The sequence below is a fragment of the Embiotoca jacksoni genome, unplaced genomic scaffold, assembly GCF_022577435.1.
Source record: "Embiotoca jacksoni isolate LCO1_2020_lvr unplaced genomic scaffold, fEmbJac1.0.p SCAF_30, whole genome shotgun sequence".
Lineage (NCBI taxonomy): Eukaryota > Metazoa > Chordata > Actinopteri > Embiotocidae > Embiotoca > Embiotoca jacksoni.
In genome coordinates this window covers 4,862,470-4,882,428 of record NW_027185382.1, presented here as the reverse complement: position 1 = coordinate 4,882,428, position 19,959 = coordinate 4,862,470, and the positions used below count along the sequence as shown (strand labels likewise).

Below are 19,959 nucleotides of genomic sequence, written 5' to 3'. Positions count from 1 at the left end.
GGACTTGGATGTGGGTTAAATATTAATATGTTTGAAATTAAAGTCATATGTCAGTTGATCGCTGAGCTCTGCAGGTTCAGATTGGCTTCTTGTTTTATGTCTGGATGAAGGAGATTCAGTGTGAGACAGCCTGCAGACACAGACGGCTGTTGAAGGACAAGAGGACGAGAGACGAGTTCACAGGAAGAAGTTGAGTAAGTGGGCCTTTCATTTAAATCTTCTTTGTTAACAGGCTGATGTCTCTTCTTCATCACAAACAAGCTGCTCTTTGTCTGATGGTGTATTGACGTCCAGAATCACTTCATCTGTGATTCCTCTCCTCTTTCACTGGAACCTCAAAGATAATCACTATTGAATTTATGTTATCGTAAATCCAGATCGATGTATGCGGACAGATATCAAATCTGTGTTTTTACTCCGAGACTAAAGACTGATGATGAATTTCTCTCCGTTGTTTCGTTCATCAGGTGCTGCAGGTTTTTGCCAACATGAAGAGGTATGAATCTCAACACCTCACATTACATATTCATTCTTCTCACGACCTGTTGTTCACTGTTGCTGGAGGTGGTTCCTCCGACCTTTGGTGGATTCATGATAAACCATAAACATGATATGAGCTTCCTCATACAGGAAGTTTGGACTTTGACACTCCAGTTGTCTTATGACTGTTTAATTCATGTTTACTGAGAGTGTATTGGTGCTCTGACTGAAACCACGTGATGAGCTGAACACTTTATAACTCAGTAAAGTGAGTGAGAGCAGTGACTCTGTGCTTTATATTAAAGGTTCAGCTGCAGCTGCTGAGTTCTCCCACAGATGAGTTTTGTCAGGTCCCTGTGACCTTTGACCTCCAAAATTAAACAAGTTCATTATTGAGAAATGTAGTTAGTAAACTAAGTCCATGTTTGTGCCAAATATCAATAAATATTCAATAAATTCTTTCATGAGGGTTTTTTTGGGCCAAAAACAGCTCAGAAACGTGATTGAACTTAAAGATGAGTTGATAGTTTTCCTCTCTGTCTACCAGGACCCATCAGGAACAACACTCCCCAGGACCAGAACCAGAACCAGGACCTGAACCTGAACCAGGACCTGAACCCAGCTGTCTGTCCATGAAGAGTGATCGGTCGAAGCATCACAACATTGACTTTAAAAGATCAAAAACCCCTGCTGTGAAGAAGTAAGACAAAACTGAATATAAAATGAAACTACCTTCCACATGATGGTCGGGTGTGTTCCTGCACATGCTGCTGATGCTGTGATATTCCTGCAGAGGTTGTAGAAAGAACACGTTCTCATCAAACAACAGACTGGATGAAGTTACTCTGTGATGTCAGGCTGACACTCAGTTTATAAATGTTCACCCTGAAAAGCTTCAAACTTTGTTGTTTACCAAATTTATGCTTTTGTTGTTGGCATCTAATAAACAGTACATTTTGATGCCAGCTGGTTTTCCTCTCTGTCTACCAGGATCCATCAGGAGTCAGACTCTTCAGAACCAGAACCAGAACCAGGACCTGAACCCAGCTGTCTGTCCATGAAGAGTGATCGGTCAAAGCATCACAACATGGACTTTAAAAGAAGGACCCGCTCTCCTGTAAAGAAGTAAGATGTTCCTCAGTTTGAACCCTCACCGACAGGTGTCTCTACTGGTCCGCTGCTGAAGTTGAAGAACTCTGAGGTGGAAACTCATCAGGCTGCTGTCATGTTGTCTCTGGGGGAAGTGATGCTACCCCGTCTCTCTGGGGACGAATGGAACCGGTTTGGGCAGAAAGATGAAGATCTACGTTGTTTTAAGAGGCAATTAAAGACAAAACGTGTGAACGATATTGTCCTTTGCAGGAGAGCACCACTGACTCCATTTGTAATGTGCTTCCATATGTAACTCAACTCAGCCCACATATTCAGTTCTCCAGTTCTCTCTCACAATGTCACAGCTCAGTCGTGTTTGTTCTGATCAGGATGATCACCACAAGAACACACAGGCTTTAACTCACCTGTGTGAACCATACAGCGGTAACCATGGTAACTCACCAGTGTGAGCTGATGCTTCATGATTCCTCCACAGAGTCGGCCAGCAGAGCTCAAAGGTTCCCGGAGATCAGTCTGCCCAGCAGGATCAAACACAGCTGGACTCCATGTTTGTGGTCTGTACATGGATAACAACCAGTTTGACATCTGTTGTGTCCACAGTCATCTCTGTGCTGCACTTTGTACACCACTGGATTATCAGTCCAACATGGATCTGATGTTGGTCTCCATGATTTCAGTCTGACTTGTTTATTCTGTTCCAGCTGCTGGAGGAAAACATCGTCCAGTTTGTGAGGAAAGAGCTGAAGCAGATGCAGAAAATCCTGAGTCCACATTACTCAGAAATCTTAATAAGTAAGGAGGAGGATGAGGAGGTGTTGGAGGGTGAGGATGAAGAGCAGAGGAGGAGCAGCAGAGAGTCATTTATGAAGATCACACTGCACTTCCTGAAGAGAATGAAGCAGGAGGAGCTGGCTGACCGTCTGCAGAGAAGTAAGAGGATTTCTCTGCACATTTAACTGGCTGGAAGGACACCATATTTACTAATATCATATTTACCAATGTTATGTTTACAGATGTCATATCTTAGAATACCGTAGTTACTATTATATTCATTATGCCATATTTACTATTATCATATTTACTATTATATTCATTATGCCATATTTACTAATACCATATTTACTATTATATTCATTTTGCCATGTTTACTAATACCATATTTACTATTATATTCATTGTCATATTTACTAATACCATATTTACTATTATATTCATTGTCATATTTATTAATACCATATTTACTATTATATTCATTGTCATATTTACTAATACCATATTTACTATTATATTCATTATGCCATATTTACTAACACCATATTTACTATTATATTCATTTTGCCATGTTTACTAATACCATAGTTACTATTATATTCATTATGTCATATTTACTAATACCATAGTTACTATTATATTCATTGTCATATTTACTAATACCATAGTTACTATTATATTCATTATGCCATATTTACTAATATTACTAATATCATATTTACTATTATATTCATAATGCCATATTTACTAATACCATATTTACTATTATAATTCATTATGTCATATTTACTAATACCATATTTACTATTATATTCATTATGTCATATTTACTAATACCATATTTTATATTATATTCATTGCTATATTTACTAATACCATATTTACTATTATAATTCATTATGCCATATTTACTAATATAATATTTACTATTATATTCATTATGCCATATTTACTAATACCATAGTTACTATTATATTCATTATGTCATATCTGCTAATACCATATTTACTATTATATTCATTGTTATATTTACTAATACCATAGTTACTATTATATTCATTACGTCATATCTACTAATACCATATTTACTATTATATTCATTGTTATATTTACTAATACCATAGTTACTATTATATTCATTATGTCATATCTACTAATACCATATTTACTATTATATTCATTGTCATATTTACTAATATCATATTTACTATTATATTCATTATGCCATATTTACTAATACCATATTTACTATTATATTCATTGTCATATTTACAGTTGTATTTAGTAATATCATATTTACTTATGCCATTTTGAATAAGATCATATTTATTTAAACCATATTTACTGTCATATTTATTACCTCCATATTTACAAATGCCGTAAGTATATTCACTCATACTTACTTTGGTCATATTTAGTAATGCCATATTTACTTTTGTTATAGTTACTAATGTGATATTTCCTGTCTTATTTCCTTTTGGTTAATGAAATGTTGGACTATTTACTGTATAATTTATTCATCGCTCTTATTTGTTTTGTTAATTCAGAAAGTCTCGCTCCAGTTTGTCAACGTAAACTTAAATCTAAGCTGAAGAAGAAGTTCCAGAGTATGTTTGAGGGGATTTCTAAATCCAGAAAGCCGATCCGTCTGAATGACATCTACACAGAGCTGTACATCACAGAGGGATGGACTGCAGAGGTCAACGATGAACATGAAGTCAGACGGATTGAAAGAGAATCCAGAAAACCAGACAGAACAGAAACAACCATCAGACAAGAAGACATCTTTAAAGGCTCACCTGGAAGAGATCAACCAATCAGAACAGTGCTGACGAAGGGAGTGGCCGGCATCGGGAAGACAGTGTTAACACAGAAGTTCAGTCTGGACTGGGCTGAAGATAAAACCAACCAGGACATCCAGTTCATGTTTCCGTTCACGTTCAGAGAGCTGAATGTGCTGAAAGACAGAAAGTTCAGTTTGATGGAACTGGTTCATTTCTTCTTCAATGAAACCGAAGCAGCAGGAATCTGCGGCTTTGAACACTTCCAGGTTGTGTTCATCTTTGACGGTCTGGATGAGTGTCGACTTCCTCTGGACTTCCAGAACAATGAGATCCTGACTGATGTTACAGAGTCCACCTCAGTGGATGTGCTGCTGACCAACCTCATCAGGGGGAAACTGCTTCCCTCCGCTCGCCTCTGGATAACCACACGACCTGCAGCGGCCAATCAGATCCCTGCTGAGTGTGTTGACATGGTGACCGAGGTCAGAGGGTTCACTGACCCGCAGAAGGAGGAGTATTTCAGGAAGAGGTTCAGTGATAAGGAGCAGGGTAAGAGGATCATCTCCCACATCAAGACATCCAGAAGCCTCCACATCATGTGCCACATCCCGGTCTTCTGCTGGATCACCGCTACGGTTCTGGAGGAGGTGTTGAAGAGCACAGACGGAGGAGAGCTGCCCAAGACCCTGACGGAGATGTTCATCCACTTCCTGGTGGTTCAGGCCAAAGTGAAGCAGGTCAAGTTTGATGGAGGAGCTGAGACAGATCCACACTGGAGTCTGAAGAGCAGGAAGATGATGGCGTCTCTGGGAAAACTGGCGTTCGAGCAGCTGCAGAAAGGAAAGCTGATCTTCGATGAGTCCGACCTGACAGAGTATGGCATCGATATCAAAGCAGCTTCAGTGTACTCAGGAGTGTTCACCCAGATCTTTAAAGAGGAGAGCGGGCTGTACCAGGACAAGGTGTTCTGCTTCATCCATCTGAGCGTTCAGGAGTTTCTGGCTGCTCTTTACGTCCATCTGACCTTCATCAACTCTGCTGTCAAACTGATGGAAGAACAAAACACTAAACCCTGGTGGGCCAAAGTCCTAAATTACCAACCTGATCCAACACCTCTCTACCAGAGGGCTGTGGACAAAGCTTTGGAGAGTCCAAACGGACACCTGGACCTGTTCCTCCGCTTCCTCCTGGGCCTGTCCGTGGAGACCAATCAGACTCTCCTACGAGGCCTGCAGACACAGAAAGGAAGTAGCTCAGAGACCAATCAGGAAACAGTCCAGTACATCAAGGAGAAGATCAGTGAGAATCTGTCTGCAGAGAGAAGCATCAACCTGTTCCACTGTCTGAATGAACTGAAGGATCGTTCTCTGGTGACGGAGATCCAATGGTCCCTGAAATCAGGATGTCTCTCCACAAATAAACTGTCTCCTGCTCAGTGGTCAGCTCTGGTCTTCATCTTACTGTCATCAGAAGAAGATCTGGATGTGTTTGACCTGAAGAAATACTCTGCTTCAGAGGAGGCTCTCCTGAGGCTGCTGCCGGTGGTCAAAGCCTCCAACAAAGCTGTGTAAGCTTGTTGACATGTTGTTCAGTCCTGATGCTTCAGGTGTTCTGATACCGAATGAAACTGAACCTTGGGTTTCTTTTTCTGCTGATTTTCATCTCTTCAGGCTGACTGTCTGTAACCTGTCAGACAGAAGCTGTGAAGCTCTGTCCTCAGTCCTCAGCTCCTCGTCCTCCAGTCTGAGAGAGCTGGACCTGAGTAACAACGAGCTGCGGGATTCAGGAGTGAAGCTGCTGTCTGCTGGACTGAAGAGTCCAAACTGTAGACTGGAGACTCTCAGGTCAGGATTCAAGCTGCTGAACTGATGAGGATTATTTTCCTGATAAACAGCCGAGTAGAATCTGATCTGATTTGTTGAATTTGTTGTCTGCAGGCTGTCAGGTTGTCTGATCACAGAGGAAGGTTGTGCTTCTCTGACCTCAGCTCTGATCTCCAACCCCTCCAGTCTGAGAGAGCTGGACCTGAGCTACAACCATCCAGGAGACTCAACAGTGAAGCTGCTGTCTGCTCTACAGAAGGATCCTCACTGTAAACTGGAGACTCTCAGGTATGGAGACGCTGCTGCAGACAGACAGTCTGACAGAGGACAGAGGACGGGACTGTGTGAAAATGTTGGACTGGTCCTTGATCAGTGTGTAACAGTGTGTGGAGGAGAGTGATGTCACGTCCATGTCTGACCCCCCTCCTCCTTTCAGGGTGGAGCCTGCTGGAGTCCGATGGATGAAACCAGGTCTGAGGAAGTGTAAGTGTGCAGCACACATCCAACCACGTGACATCACTCATCCAGATCGATGATGTCATCAAATGAACAGGTGATGTATCAGTAACTGCAGCCGTGTTGTGTTTGTTCTCCATCAGATTTCTGTGAACTCGCACTTGACACAAACACGGTGAACGGACACCTCCGACTGTCCGACAACAACAGGAAGGTGTCGTACGTGGAGGAAGATCAATCGTATCCCGATCACCCCGATAGATTTGATCGATGCCATCAGCTGCTGTGTTCAACTGGTCTGACTGGCCGTTGTTACTGGGAGGTGGAGTGGAAAGACGTGGTCGGTATATCAGTGAGTTACAGAGGAATCAGCAGGAGAGGAGAGAGAGATCAATGTGAGTTTGGATTAAACCATCAGTCCTGGAGTCTGAGCTGCTCTGATGGTGGTCGTTATGCAGTCTCACACAATAAGGTGGTCACCTCCCTCGCCTCCATCGCCGCCTCCTCCTCCTCCTCCTCTGTCTCTAACAGAGTGGCAGTGTATGTGGACTGTCCTGCTGGGACTCTGTCCTTCTACACAATCTCTTCTGGCTCTCTGATTCACCTCCACACCTTCAACACCACATTCACTGAACCTCTGTATCCTGGATTTGGGTTCTGGTCCTGGTCTGGATCTTCAGTGTCTCTGGGTTCAGTTTAGTATAAATCATCTCCTGCTGTAAGAAAAACCCTGTTAAACAGAAAGTTCAGTCTCTCTCATTCAGGAACATCTTTTCACATTAATATACTGAATCAGATTCTTTTGTAAACTTCTTCCTCTTCTCGTCCTTTGAAGATGGAAACTACAATCATCACGGGATCAAATGTTGTTCTGTTTTTCCACTTAAAGTTTTTTAGTGAATATCACTATATTTTGGTAGTGTGACAGTGTTTGGAGTTATTCAGAGATTATTGTCCAATGATACATACTTTTATTTACTTTAATGATACCTAGACTTTAATTGTATTTTATCATGGTCAAGTTTGGGTTATCTTCACGTTTTCTTGAATGATAACTAGATTTGAATCATATGTCTGTGACGGTAAAATATTTGTAAAGGTGTTTTTGAAAAAGTAATAAAATCATGCTTTACAACCTGTTGCTATAAATGCTCAGTGATTATTGGAGGAGTCGCTGGCTCTGAGCTTGTTGGGGGGTCGTTGGCAGCTCGAGACTCACCCCGCCATCATCTTAGTCATTCAGGTCATGAGTCCTGGGTGCTGAGCTGCCTGGGGAGGGATCTCAGGGCTGCACTGTAAGTGGCTGATAAGTGGTGTACGCTGCTCCAAGGCGGTCTGGTCTTCGATGGATCCTGAAACACAAGTTCAGTCTTTTAGCCGATGATGAAAGGCTGATAAGAAACGGCTGCCATCACTTCACTCACTGCAAACAGGCTGCAAGGTTCAACAGCAGCTTCCTGAGTCCTCCTCACGTTGTTGTTGTTCAAACGGACCTTTTTCACGGCAGACATCGGAGTTTACGTTGGATCAGTTTGATTAAATGTCCCAGGAGGTCATGACAGCGATCCAGCACACACACAAGCAGGACTTCCTCTAATTGGAAGGCAGCCATCATTAACACACCTGAACTAAAACGAGTTCAAATGTCTGTCGGGGAAAAGTCCAGTGGACCCACAGCCTGTTGGACATCACTGTTGGACACACAGATTCTCAAACCACCTGCAAAGAGGCGAAAAGATTCAGAGCTACGACAAAGAACCAAAGTTATTACAAACACAGAAGGATGGAAAAAGTTTCTAAAAGAACAGATCGTCTATACTTTCTAGTTACCGGTTGCATAATTATAAAACAAATTCTAAGAACAAACAACAAATATCAGAAAAATACAGAAAAAAACAACAACATAATTCTCTCTTACGCAAGTAAATGCTATAGTTGTGAAAACTTTGAGTTCATATTCTTATTTATTTTATGAAATTAATTATAATACTTCTACAATGATGGATGGAATTTTTCTAGATCCAAACCTTTGGGTCTGGCATGACACAAAATGACCCACTCAGGAAAAAATGCCACTAACACACCAAAATGCAATAAATATCTTTTATTGTTTTCATCGCCAGTCATAATTGTTGTAATTATGAACACAGAGCTGTCGCAATACTCCAGAATTTTGCCAAAAAACAGCAACCATTCAACGGCACCGCTGCGTCTCTCAGGACCCAACCATGCATAAAATCTCCCATTTAAAAAAAAGTAAAATAAAAAATATATATTAAAAAATTATGCGTACCACTGATATACAGATCTGATATAAACAGGCGTATTGGTCACAAACCAATTAGAATTATAAACATGGCTTCTTTTACAATACACAGAGACCAAACATGTCGGATATAAGTACTTTTCTTTAAAAAAAAAAACAAGGGTGGTGGGGAGGGGTACAATTTCATTTTATACATTTGTACACGATTTTTTTGTTTGTTTTATTTTTCCGTTTTATTTTAACGTTCTCAACCCTACAGTCAGAATGCTCAAGGCATTTCGGCCGCAGTGTCCAATGAGCAAAATCTGCAGTAAATGCACATTTACACATACAAATTTTACACACACACACACACACACACACACATACGCACACACACACACACACACACACACAGGAGTGGCAGCAGTGGCTCCAGACACTATTGAGAGAACTACAGGTGTATCTTGGCGTTTGCAGGTGACAAATACTGGTACCGAAGGGTTAATCCACTGTGGTGAACGAGGCCACCTGGCGGTCAAGATGAGACATTACATTCATGTAAAGTTGAACTGAACCACACACACACACACACATACACACAGTAAAAATAAAAAAAAACAGTCTTTTAAATGTGCAAAGAAAAGGTCGCTGAACCGAGCTGTGCGATTGACAGCCGACAAGGAACCGTGAAAAAGCATCAGTGAATAATCGATAGTGCATAATGGTAGTGCGTATCAAGGTTTACCAGTGCTGGCGGCGTTTACAGCTCAGCCTCCACCTGTATCAGACATTTTACAGTGAGCCGCCTCAAACTCAATACAACCACAAATGCTTCCATGACGACAGGCTGACAACTTCCTGTTTTCTTACCGCTATGAGGATGCATCATGACAGTCAGAGAGCGTTTAAGTTTCCACAACCCGTGTGGATCAACCAGCCAATCAGACGCGTGTACCACAGAGCAACAGAGGCCTGAACCTTTCAGACCTGTTTAAGTGCTTTCAGAGAAAATCCAGAACTGTGATGAAGGTGATGATGAGCAAAGCAAAGGTGAAGAAATCCTTCTGCCTTTAAAAGGGGCAATCTGTAAGTTGCAGCTCTTTAGTACCATCTAGTGTCCACTGAGGGAAACTACAACAACAGCAAATATTGTAAAGTCTTGCTGTCAGGACTTTAATGTGTTAAGTGCCATGAAATAACCTATGTTGTGATTTGGCGCTATATAAATAAAATAAAGTTCAAATGGAACATTTATTTGTACCAACATCCGTCTTCTGGTGGATAGAAGCTGCAATCTTTACGTACCGTTACAAACATATGAGAGGCGGCGCCACTGAAGCTCGCAGTGAGAAACCGGACCAAAAGCCATTTTGTTTAACCTTGTTTGGATGTGTGGATGAGAAACGTTTAACTTTAGCTTCGGTGTGCTTTTCTGTCTCGAAGGACTGTGGAGAAATTAAACCAGAGCAATGCAGCCGAGGATCTACCAGCAGTTTCCAACAACACTCGGCCTGCTGCACTCAGCCTGTAAAATGTTGCGCATTTCTCCTTTAATTAGCAGAAATATTTCATCACTTGCTCTTCAGTAAGTAGAAAAGGTTTCAATACCTTCTGTTAAACCATGCAGCTGCAGCCCCGCCCACAACAACCGACTCTGCTCAAGTTACTGACTCACATTATTATTACTACGTGTAAATGATTCATAATCTGTCTTCTGCAGGTCACTCAGTGTGTTTGTCCAACATCTAATATTTAAGGCATTGCATGAGCCCTAAATCAGCAACGGGCTGACTGGTAAGGATCAGGTGTGTTATTGATCGGATGAAGAGTGCTGATTGAACAGAGTCCGCCTCTCGTCTAATCGGCTGCCGACAGAGCTGCCCAGGAACCAAAACACAGAGTTGGTCCCGCTGCCCGGTGAGTAAATATCTGCGGAGGCGATGCCGTGAAGCTCGGCCCCGCAGGGCGCAGCGTTTGTGGTTCGGCTAAAGTGACGAGTTAACTTTGAAGCGTTTGATTTGGCGGGAACAGAGACTGCAGAGCTGAGTGACGCTCTGAGAGACTGTAAGCTGTCGAAGTGCATCAGAGGCTGAAAACTAAAACAAATCCAGACATGGAACAAAACAAGAGCTCTGAATGGCACAGCGGCTGCAGAACACGAAGGTACCGACTGCAGTTGTGGAGCAGGAGGAGACGTGACGGTTAAACAGTGAGCAGCTCGTGGAGCAGCGGGAAACGGCCGAGGTCGAAGCTCCTCGAGTCGTCCACGTTTAGTTTGAAATAAAAGAAGCAGAAGTGCGAGTGTGAGTTTTCTGCAGCGCTGCCTGAGCGCTCCTCAGATGTTCACCTCCTGCTTCGCTGCTCTGTCATGACAGAACAAACCGTTCACATTGTCTGAAGACCGACCGAGATGTCTGCAGCATCGGCACTGAAAAACTCGGTGACTTATTTTTAAAAGATATTTCCAGATTAAATACTTTAGTTGAATTTAGTTTTAAAACTGACAAACTTTGATTTAACTTTCTGCTTCCTGGAACCTCAAACCAGAAACTGATCTGCCATGACGAGAGTTCACCTGATCTGACTGTTGGAGAAGCAGAGGTGAGAGGAGTGCATCCGAGAGGCTGCGGCAGAAGTTCTGATCCTGGTCCGAGTGCCATTCAGCTGGTGAATCCAAAAACTCACTCGCCACACTTCACTTCACTTCACAGCACGGCACGTCTTCCAACAGAAGGTCTGAGGGATTTTTGGTTACCAGCCAGAGGAGCCGGTACAGCAGGCAAAAACACAGAATGAGCTGAGCTGAGGTGGGAACCAGGACGATCCCCGCTTAGTACCAGAAGTCCCTGCTACAGAGGAGGCAGAAACGGACATTAGAGCTGAACTGAGATCAGCTGCAGTTGGGCTAACGGTGCAAAGGCAGTTTATCCAGGAGCCAAAACAACACTGAGAACTGTTGCAACTAAGAGCGAAACGCGGGACTCGTTCCTCCACTGCGTTAAAAACAGAAAAGGCACACGGCAAAGAAGGAAGATGAGCGAAGGTCACACTAAAGCAGACAGCGGACGAAGGATGAGGGCAGGTGAGTGGAAACTTCTCACGGAGTGTCCTCTGCGTCTGGGATTTAGCTTCGTCTATAGCAGCGGGCGCAGGTCGTCACCATTGCTCTGGGTTTTGGCAGGAGACTACATTCTGGGGTCGGGTCAGCGAGATGGGGAGGGGGGGGGGGCAGGGCCACTTCAGAGTCAGGCATCACTTCCTGTAGGTCCACAACACCAACACGATCCCACGCCAACACGTTCCAAGAGAGAAACCGTACAAACATAAAAAAGGTTTTCAAAGAGTCATCGCTTCAAGAGGAACAGCTCCACCCTCCGTGTCTGAGAAAATAAGGTGCAACTTGCGGAGAAACATAAAATAAAACTCATGTCCTCTATGGCAGTCTCATACAAACAGAGACAGGAGGAGCCAGTACTCGCCCCCTGCCTGAACACTCCACCTTCTTCCAGCCAGTTCTTCCTGGTCCGACGTGGTCCGAGGCGGAGGCGGAGGGGGCGGGGTCAGAGGGGGTACCGCCTCATCAGGTAAGGCCATGTTTGGCAGTTCGGCAGGCGGGCGGGGGGGCAGGTTCAGGGGTTAATGTACAAAGATGTGCCTCAGTAGCTCATCTGCAGACGGGCGCTGCTTGGTCTCAACGAAGATCCGTTTAAGGAACTCTCGGCAGTGGTCCGACACATGGGCGGGGAGAACCGGGTTCGTGGGCTGGGTGGCAATCTTAAAGATGGCTGCCATGGCCTCAAACTCTGCCCATGGAGGTCGCTGCGTCAGCATCTCCACCACGGTACAGCCGACACTCCTAAAGGGTGAAATAACACGTTTTTAACGGGACGTTCACACAAAGCTTTCTCGGGCCCGAGACGAGTCCTTTACTGTTGTGCATCTCTGATACAGAGTTTGATTCAGATATATTTCTATATGTACCTGACACACTGAAATATCAGCTGCAGTTACTTGATGAAAAAACTGAATTAAACTTACTGATAACATGGAAACTGCAGAGACACGGCCCAGTTTCTCATTGAAATGATCTTTTGTTAAAATTCTTCTCTAAATACTAAATCAGGCTTAAAGTACAATGTCTAATATATAGTGATCTGTGTGGCCTCACCAGATGTCAGCCTTCCTGCCATAGCCTTCTCCACTGATCACTTCCGGGCTCATCCAGTAGGGGGTGCCGGTCACCGACTTAATGCCTGTTCCTGACAAACAGATGGTCTGCAGCCGCCTGCTGGCCCCAAAGTCCCCCAGCTTCACATTACCCACGGAGTCGCGGAGGATGTTGGCCCCTTAAGGAAGAGGACAGTCATTCAGCTGCACCTTCAGCTCCACCTGCATCTTTATACTCTGTGTAAGAGTTTACACTGAAATCCAGTGGCAGCCAAAAACACAGCAAGATACCTTTGATGTCCCTGTGGACGATCATGTTGCTGTGCAGGTAGGAAACGCCCTCCAGAATCTGCCGGGTGTAGCGCCGCGTGACGTTTTCCGTCAGCGCTCCGTACGACTTCAGCTGGTCCTTGATGGAGCCCTGAGCAAATCATCAGAAATATCTCACTACTGCCGGCACCAACGCTGAGGAACTCTCACCAGAAATGTTTGCTGAACCATTTCATGTTCAGCCAGCCGACTTTTTAAAACAGTTAGTAAATGATGAATGAGCACTCACTCCGGGCATGTACTCCATAAAGATGGAGAGCGTTCGCTCCATCGTGTCTCGCAGACAGCCGTAGTACTGGACAATCCGCTCGTGGCACAAGTTCTTCAGAAGCTGGATTTCACACTCCAGCGCGCTCACCTCCTTAAAAAAAAAAAAAGAGGGGAAAAAAACGTGAATCTTTTCCTGTCGACTTGATATTTCAAACTACAATACATCATAATCCAGGGTTATGCGATGTATAATGTGAAGCAGCAGCAGGATGGAGACACAAGCATTCTTTCAAACCTTCACACACACCTTGCTGGTCTCGGGACTCTCTGGGTCAAACTGGACCTGTTTAACTGCCAGTTCTCGTCCAGTATCGGCGTCATAACACAGGAAAACCCGTCCGAACGCCCCCTGACCCAGAAGTTTCCCCAGCCGCCAGTTGGTTGGAGCACGTGGAGCTGGACACAAAGAGACACCACCGGTATTGAGCACACAGACTGATGTCTTGTGCACCTGTTGTATATGCAGATAAAGCGAGGACTCACAGCGGCTGGGTGGACTGATGTCCATGACCGAGAGGGTCGGTGTGGGGGTTGAACTGGGGTTTGGTTCAATATCGCTGCCCCTCCTCGGCCTCCTGGCGGGCCCAGGGGCCTCTTCCAGGTCGGGGGTGAAAACGCTGCTACCGCTGCTGGTGCTCGGCGACTGCTCGGTCGGGCTGAAGCTGACAGGTGAGCGGAAGCCGTGAACCTGCGTTCGTCGAGCCCGAGGGAAAGTCTTCCTCCCTGCACGGACGATCAGGATCGACAACATTTTTATTTCACTTATGCAGTCGTACTCTTTGGGTGTCAGTCTAAAAAAATTACCCACCGTCACTGTAATCTTGAAGACCGAAGGGAATGCCGTAGCGTCGAGGATACGTCCCCCCTTTCCCTGATTTCTCGAAGACTGGGATGTCGTACTCTGCAGAGAAAAAGGAGCACGACTGTAAACAATTTATGATGGAAGCCACAAAAGAGAAGTCGCATCCAGCAGTTGCAGGTGAGTGGATTGAATTGGACACGTTTTAACTTATTATTTCAGCAGATAAAGCAGAGAATGGTTTATTATCAATTTCCTTTTCTATTTACCAGCTACTAAATGTTTTGCCCACTTACCTGGAAAGTCCTGGTGGTTGTCTGGGTAGCTCTGTGCTCTGGGCATCCTGGACTTTGGGTAGTCACTGCACAACACCAAGACAAAAACAAAAAACTACAATGACCATCACACTTTGTTTGGTCAGTTTGTGCAGCACAGTGCTGGGTTCTCTCTGATTATGTATAACCGACAATTACATCTTACAACACGGGCCAAATACTTGATGTACAACGATGTATATTTTAGATTTTGTCATACTGACCTGTCTAGTGGGCTGTCTAAAGACGGACAACTTCCAGAGGCCGAGTTCTCCGGACTGCTCATTGACAGCGGGTCCAACATCTGAAAAGTAAAATGAATTCAGAGAAAGAAACTCGTATACTCTCAAAGTGCCTTCACTTTAGGACTAAATTTTCTATGAATTTCTAACACGAAACATGAAAAATGACATTAAACAAACTGCCTGCAATGGGCCACAATGACTTGCACAGGTTTTTGGTAACCACAACTATACAAGTGTGTTGATTGCACATGTGTGAAACAAGTCTATGTACCCAAACACACCATGTAGTATTTAAGGAAAAAATATGTGCATCCACCACTTGCTGTGCTGTGTGCACCCGGGGCTGTTTTGGAGTATATCAGGGATGTAACATTTCCCCCAGAGTATCAAGTACACCACAAAATCCAGTGGTCACAGCAAAGAGATACTTAATACTACATCCGAAAATGTTCAGCGTTTAATGGAAAGTGATGGTTTCCCGACAAAGTTGCTGGTCAAAAGTCCAACATAGCAGCCATAACAACCTCTACAGCCGACAGTCCTGAGTGTTGGTACCTGGTCCATGCTCTCAGGAATGAACTCCCCTTCGCTGTTGATGCTGGTGAAGGAGCCGTTCCTCGCCACCTGCTGGAGAGCGTCGGGAATGTATCCTGGAGGAGGAGAGCTGCGGTCTGTTGAATGGGAACCTGAGGTTGGATGGGGAACAGCATTGAAGAGAAGATGACTGACAAAGGGACGAACTTGTGTGCATCAGAGTGAGAGGAGCTAAATTATCTCCTAACTTTTAAGTTTGCTGCACCTCTCATTAAAACCATTCATTTGACCAGGAGACATTATTCACCTATCAAAGCCAGCATGCTTTTCTTGTCTACAACCCTAAATCCTGTGTTGTCCAGCTCCTCATGGGACGGCAAGAGGTCCATGCTGGAGGAGGAGTTCTGGACAAACAAAGAAACAAAACAGGTGTTAACATTTAAAAGACTAAACTAATTTGTACCTGGTTTTTCAGTTCATATTGTGTGATAACAGTCTCTGATGAAAAGATTTTAAATGTTTTAAAGTTTGGAGAAACACAGTAAAAACACAGTTTCAGACAAACAAGTTTTTGTTATTAAACCTTACTGCGTACGGCAATCACGATCACAGAATAAAATAACCGTATGTACAATTGTCTATACGTATATATTGTGCCAAGTATAAAACTCAGCGTTGAAATCATGGAAGAGGATTTTCCACTGACTTGAGAGGAGATCTGGAGCACCAGAAGGATCTTCAGGCTTTTCATGTGAACACTGCGATCCAGCAGCTCTATGGCCTTGTCCAGGTCGTCCTGAGTGGTCAATGGAATCACCAACTGCAAGAGGAAAAAAATACTTTTGAATATTCAACGTCAGTATTACAACACGTGTTGTGTCATTGAGGCCCGTGAAGTCTTTGTACCTCATTGTTAGTATAGTGAAGGTCCATCGTCTGACCAAACGCCACTTTTGCTTTTGCTCTCAGGTCTTCCAGCTTGACAGGTCGAGGGAACTGCAAGATCCTGCAGAGAAGAAAGGTCAAAGGTCAGAAAGGCACAGTTGGTTTGCACTGGTAACATTAAAGGGATGAACCTGGTCAAAACTTTACCTCTTCTCCCCTTTGAACTCGAACTTCACTCTCACATCGTTCTGTTGGAAAAAGAGACAAATTCAGCAACAGCTGTAAAACAGCCAAAGTAACACGCACTCAAACAGCTTTAAAAACCCACAAAAAAGCTTCTGCAAGATTTCTTTAAAAAAAAAAAATATATATTCATTTCAATGAGCATTTTTAAACCATCTTGATCTTCAGTTGCATTTGTGGCATCGAAAGATCAAGGTTTTGACTCCATGAGCCTCCCTTCTAGTCTTTCAGCCGGAGTATTAAAAGCGGTTACCTGGTTCTTGGGGGAGGAGGCTTTGGGTTTGCCCAGGTCCGACAGGAACATGGCAGGACGGCTGGAGCGGTGCAGTTCGGCCAAGTCCTGCATGATCGAGTTCAGCGCCTCCTGCTCATCTGTGAGACAACATGACGTCAGTTTATTTAGCAGATTTTGCTGTTAAAATTGATAAAACTATAAAGAGAGTTAATTAAAAAAAATTACTAAAAACACCATTGTAACGAGACAGAAAATTAAATAATCCAGATGGTTACAAAAAAACATCTGCAAAAGACATATTTCAATCTCAGGAAAATACTGTTTCCGAGAGAATAACAGAATATAGATATTTTGGGTGAATTTGACTCGATTCAAACTGATGCTGTGAAAAACAAGAATCAAAATTATGCCTCACAATAATAAATGACTAACTTTTCCTTCTTCACATATCGCAAACTTTAAACTTATAAAGACTTGAAGAAACACTGGAAAGTACTTTTCTAATGATTGTAGACGTGCAGTAGGAGAGCCATTGTTCTTGGAGAAAACACATTCCTTGAGCTGCAGTTTTGACAAAAGATGGAAGTTGGCTCACTGCCAAGCAGTAACACTACCTCAACACACGCACACGCATACGAACATACCCATCATCGTGGCACGGGGATTGACCCAGGAGGCCAGGAAAGAGGACTCTCCCATCAAAGGGATTCCTTTCTCCTGAAACAGCAAAAGGACAACATGACATGCAGTTGATTGGAGACGTTTAAATAGCCTGAGGCGGCTGATTGAGCAGCAGATCTATAAAGAGGGACTCCGAGCCAGAAACCACCTGCACTGGGAAAGATGTGGGGTAAAATAAATATGCATAATAACAATAATTTAATCCCAAATTGGTGTCATTACAGTGATTTTAGAGGAGAGCAGAGTGGCAAACTGCAATTAAATGATCATTTTTTTAGGTAGTCATGTGAAAGTCGGTTGAGTTGAATCATATTTAAACAGCTTTATAAACTGAAACACTATAAACTGATGGTACATTTTGATTGTAAGATCTTAACCTGCAAAGTCATTTCTAGCTTTATCTGTCAGATAAAAAAAAAAAAAGTCAAAACAGAAGTATAAACTTGGATGTATAATTAGGTGTATTAGTTATTTATTATAAGTCTTACTGTGCAAAACGCCACCGTCAGTATGAACAGACCGACAACAGTGAGTGAAGACTGCTGATTGGTTGTTGATGATGAGAGGCCGTCGCTGATTGATCAATGTCTGCTCGTGACGTAAAATCTGACAATTCCATCACATTAACATGATCTTAGCCCTTAAAATGTCTCAGCGATGACATTGACGTGTGTGATGGACAGCTGGACATCAGCACCACGTTGACGCGTGTGATGGACAGCTGGAGATCTGATATGGCCTCCTTCGATAGACAACCAGCTGGCTTTAAAACGAACCCGCTCACGTTAGCCGAGTGAGCAGCAGCTGTTGCTGGTCCGTTTAACGCGACGGACAACAAAGTGAATCCGCTTCACGGACGAGTTCACGTCTCGAAACGAACCGGAACACATCACGAGCTGCTATGCTAAGCTAAGCTAAGCTAAGTGGCTAACGCTTAGCCTGTCGGGCCGGGGAAGTTGTGAAGCTAAGCTAATGCTACTCCAAGCTTCGCCTGCTCTGCACGACCAGACCGGGTCCGGAGGGTCGAACCGAGGTGCTCCGTGTTTCCCGTCGTACCTGGCGGGTTGACCCGGTTCGCGCTCACTCACTCATCCACAGGGCCGGTGACCAGAGCCCCGGGCCCCGCGGAGAGCCGCTGGAGGAAGCAGAAGTTTGGCAGGTCCGCTCCCAACTTCACTCGAGTCCTGCTGGGCCACGACGACGAGGCCCGACGGCGGCTGCTCAGCCCGCGGCGTCTCCAGGGAGGCAAACCGCGACGCGATGGTTCGTCCGACGAAGCGTTTCCGTGTCTGTGCGGGAGTGAAGAAGCCAATTTAATGGACGGCTGTCATTTCGTGGGACTTCACAGCCCGGTTAACGGGAGCTCCGCTCGCTGTTGACCCCGCCGTCGCGTCAAGCTAACAGATAGCACATAAACTGCTACCGGAAGTGTTTACATTTTGCTGACAAAATAAAACACAGAAAAGGTCCCGGCGTGAAGAAAATAACATTTTGTATTTTATAGCGACAGGTATTAACCGGAAATAGTATTTTTTTATTTTTTTATACTTGATACACGGTATTTCCCCCAAACCTCGTTGGAGGAGTCCAACAAAAACACAATTTGTGATGTCAGAGAAATGTACGAGTTTCCTTCATCATGACTGAAACATGTCAAATCAAGACATTTGGGAGGTTTTCTATTCAGTTCAGCACTGACAACTCTATTGCTGAGTGAACTTATGATGTGTTTGGCATAGAAACACAGGAATAAGTAGGCTGGGCTGTATTTTCAAAAAGATATATGATAAACCCTTGAATTATATAGTCTTTTAAATTATATAGTCTTTTAAATTATATAGTCTTTTGAATTATATAGTCTTTTGAATTATATAGTCGTTTAAATTATATAGTCTTTTGAATTATATAGTCTTTTAAATTATATAGTCTTTTGAATTATATAGTCGTTTAAATTATATAGTCTTTTAAATTATATAGTCTTTTGAATTATATAGTTTTTTTTAAATTATATAGTCTTTTGAATTATGTAGTCTTTTGAATTATATAGTCTTTTAAATTATATAGTCTTTTGAATTATGTAGTCTTTTGAATTATATAGTCTTTTGAATTATATAGTCTTTTAAATTATATAGTCTTTTGAATTATATAGTCTTTTGAATTATATAGTCTTTTAAATTATATAGTCTTTTGAATTATTATAGTCTTTTAAATTATATAATCTTTTGAATTATATAGTCTTTTGAATTATATAGTCTTTTAAATTATATAGTCTTTTAAATTATATAGTCTTTTGAATTATATAGTCTTTTAAATTATATAGTCTTTTGAATTATTATAGTCTTTTGAATTATATAGTCTTTTGAATTGTATAGTCTTTTAAATTATATAGTCTTTTGAATTATATAGTCTTTTGAAGGTGTAATTTATGTGGTCAAAAACGGTAGATGAAACAAGTTCTATCATAAATAATGTCATTGTAAGAAAATGATGGTACATCTATTTTTTTAAAGACTCGTGAATATCAGACCCAAACGAGTTAGTGTGTGAACTATTTTTTAAATGGTCGACAGGTTCATCCTGT

The 19,959-nt window shown here is 43.0% G+C and overlaps 2 protein-coding genes across 3 annotated transcripts; one reads left to right on the top strand and one right to left on the bottom strand.

The window, feature by feature from the left end:
• The first annotated feature begins 120 nt into the window (after positions 1 to 120).
• Positions 121 to 7,127, top strand: LOC138207126 (NLR family CARD domain-containing protein 3-like). Its single transcript, XM_069164161.1, has 10 exons — positions 121 to 194; positions 468 to 496; positions 1,028 to 1,180; positions 2,069 to 2,147; positions 2,295 to 2,523; positions 3,912 to 5,715; positions 5,819 to 5,992; positions 6,086 to 6,259; positions 6,408 to 6,454; positions 6,571 to 7,127. Exons 2-10 carry the CDS (start codon positions 489 to 491, stop codon positions 7,125 to 7,127), a joined length of 3,225 nt encoding a protein of 1,074 aa, XP_069020262.1. The 5' UTR covers positions 121 to 194; positions 468 to 488.
• Positions 7,128 to 8,516: 1,389 nt separating this feature from the next.
• On the bottom strand, positions 8,517 to 18,770 carry map3k2 (mitogen-activated protein kinase kinase kinase 2). Of its 2 annotated transcripts, none has more exons than XM_069164004.1 (17): positions 17,867 to 18,770; positions 17,342 to 17,414; positions 16,716 to 16,834; positions 16,427 to 16,467; positions 16,241 to 16,340; positions 16,041 to 16,154; positions 15,642 to 15,738; positions 15,356 to 15,486; positions 14,780 to 14,859; positions 14,538 to 14,602; positions 14,251 to 14,343; positions 13,926 to 14,165; positions 13,690 to 13,838; positions 13,402 to 13,533; positions 13,134 to 13,263; positions 12,844 to 13,021; positions 8,517 to 12,531 (listed from the first exon to the last, which is right to left on the bottom strand). In XM_069164004.1, the coding sequence occupies exons 2-17, from the start codon at positions 17,394 to 17,396 to the stop codon at positions 12,312 to 12,314; spliced, it is 1,944 nt and encodes a 647-aa protein (XP_069020105.1). In that variant the 5' UTR covers positions 17,397 to 17,414; positions 17,867 to 18,770; the 3' UTR covers positions 8,517 to 12,311. The 2 variants fall into 2 exon arrangements, with proteins under 2 accessions (XP_069020105.1, XP_069020104.1); XM_069164003.1 differs by having other exon boundaries at positions 18,435 to 18,770.
• Positions 18,771 to 19,959: the final 1,189 nt, after the last annotated feature.

Coding starts and splice junctions, on each gene's coding strand:
- LOC138207126 (XM_069164161.1), top strand. Junction 2,524..3,911: donor GGCTGACCGTCTGCAGAGAA/GTAAGAGGATTT, acceptor TTGTTAATTCAG/AAAGTCTCGCTCCAGTTTGT. Junction 5,993..6,085: donor TGTAGACTGGAGACTCTCAG/GTCAGGATTCAA, acceptor TGTTGTCTGCAG/GCTGTCAGGTTGTCTGATCA.
- map3k2 (XM_069164004.1), bottom strand. CDS start 17,396: ATGGGAGAGTCCTCTTTCCTGGCCTCCTGGGTCAATCCCCGTGCCACG. Junction 16,468..16,715: donor CCTCCTCCCCCAAGAACCAG/GTAACCGCTTTT, acceptor TTTTTCCAACAG/AACGATGTGAGAGTGAAGTT. Junction 14,860..15,355: donor TTCCTGAGAGCATGGACCAG/GTACCAACACTC, acceptor TTTACTTTTCAG/ATGTTGGACCCGCTGTCAAT.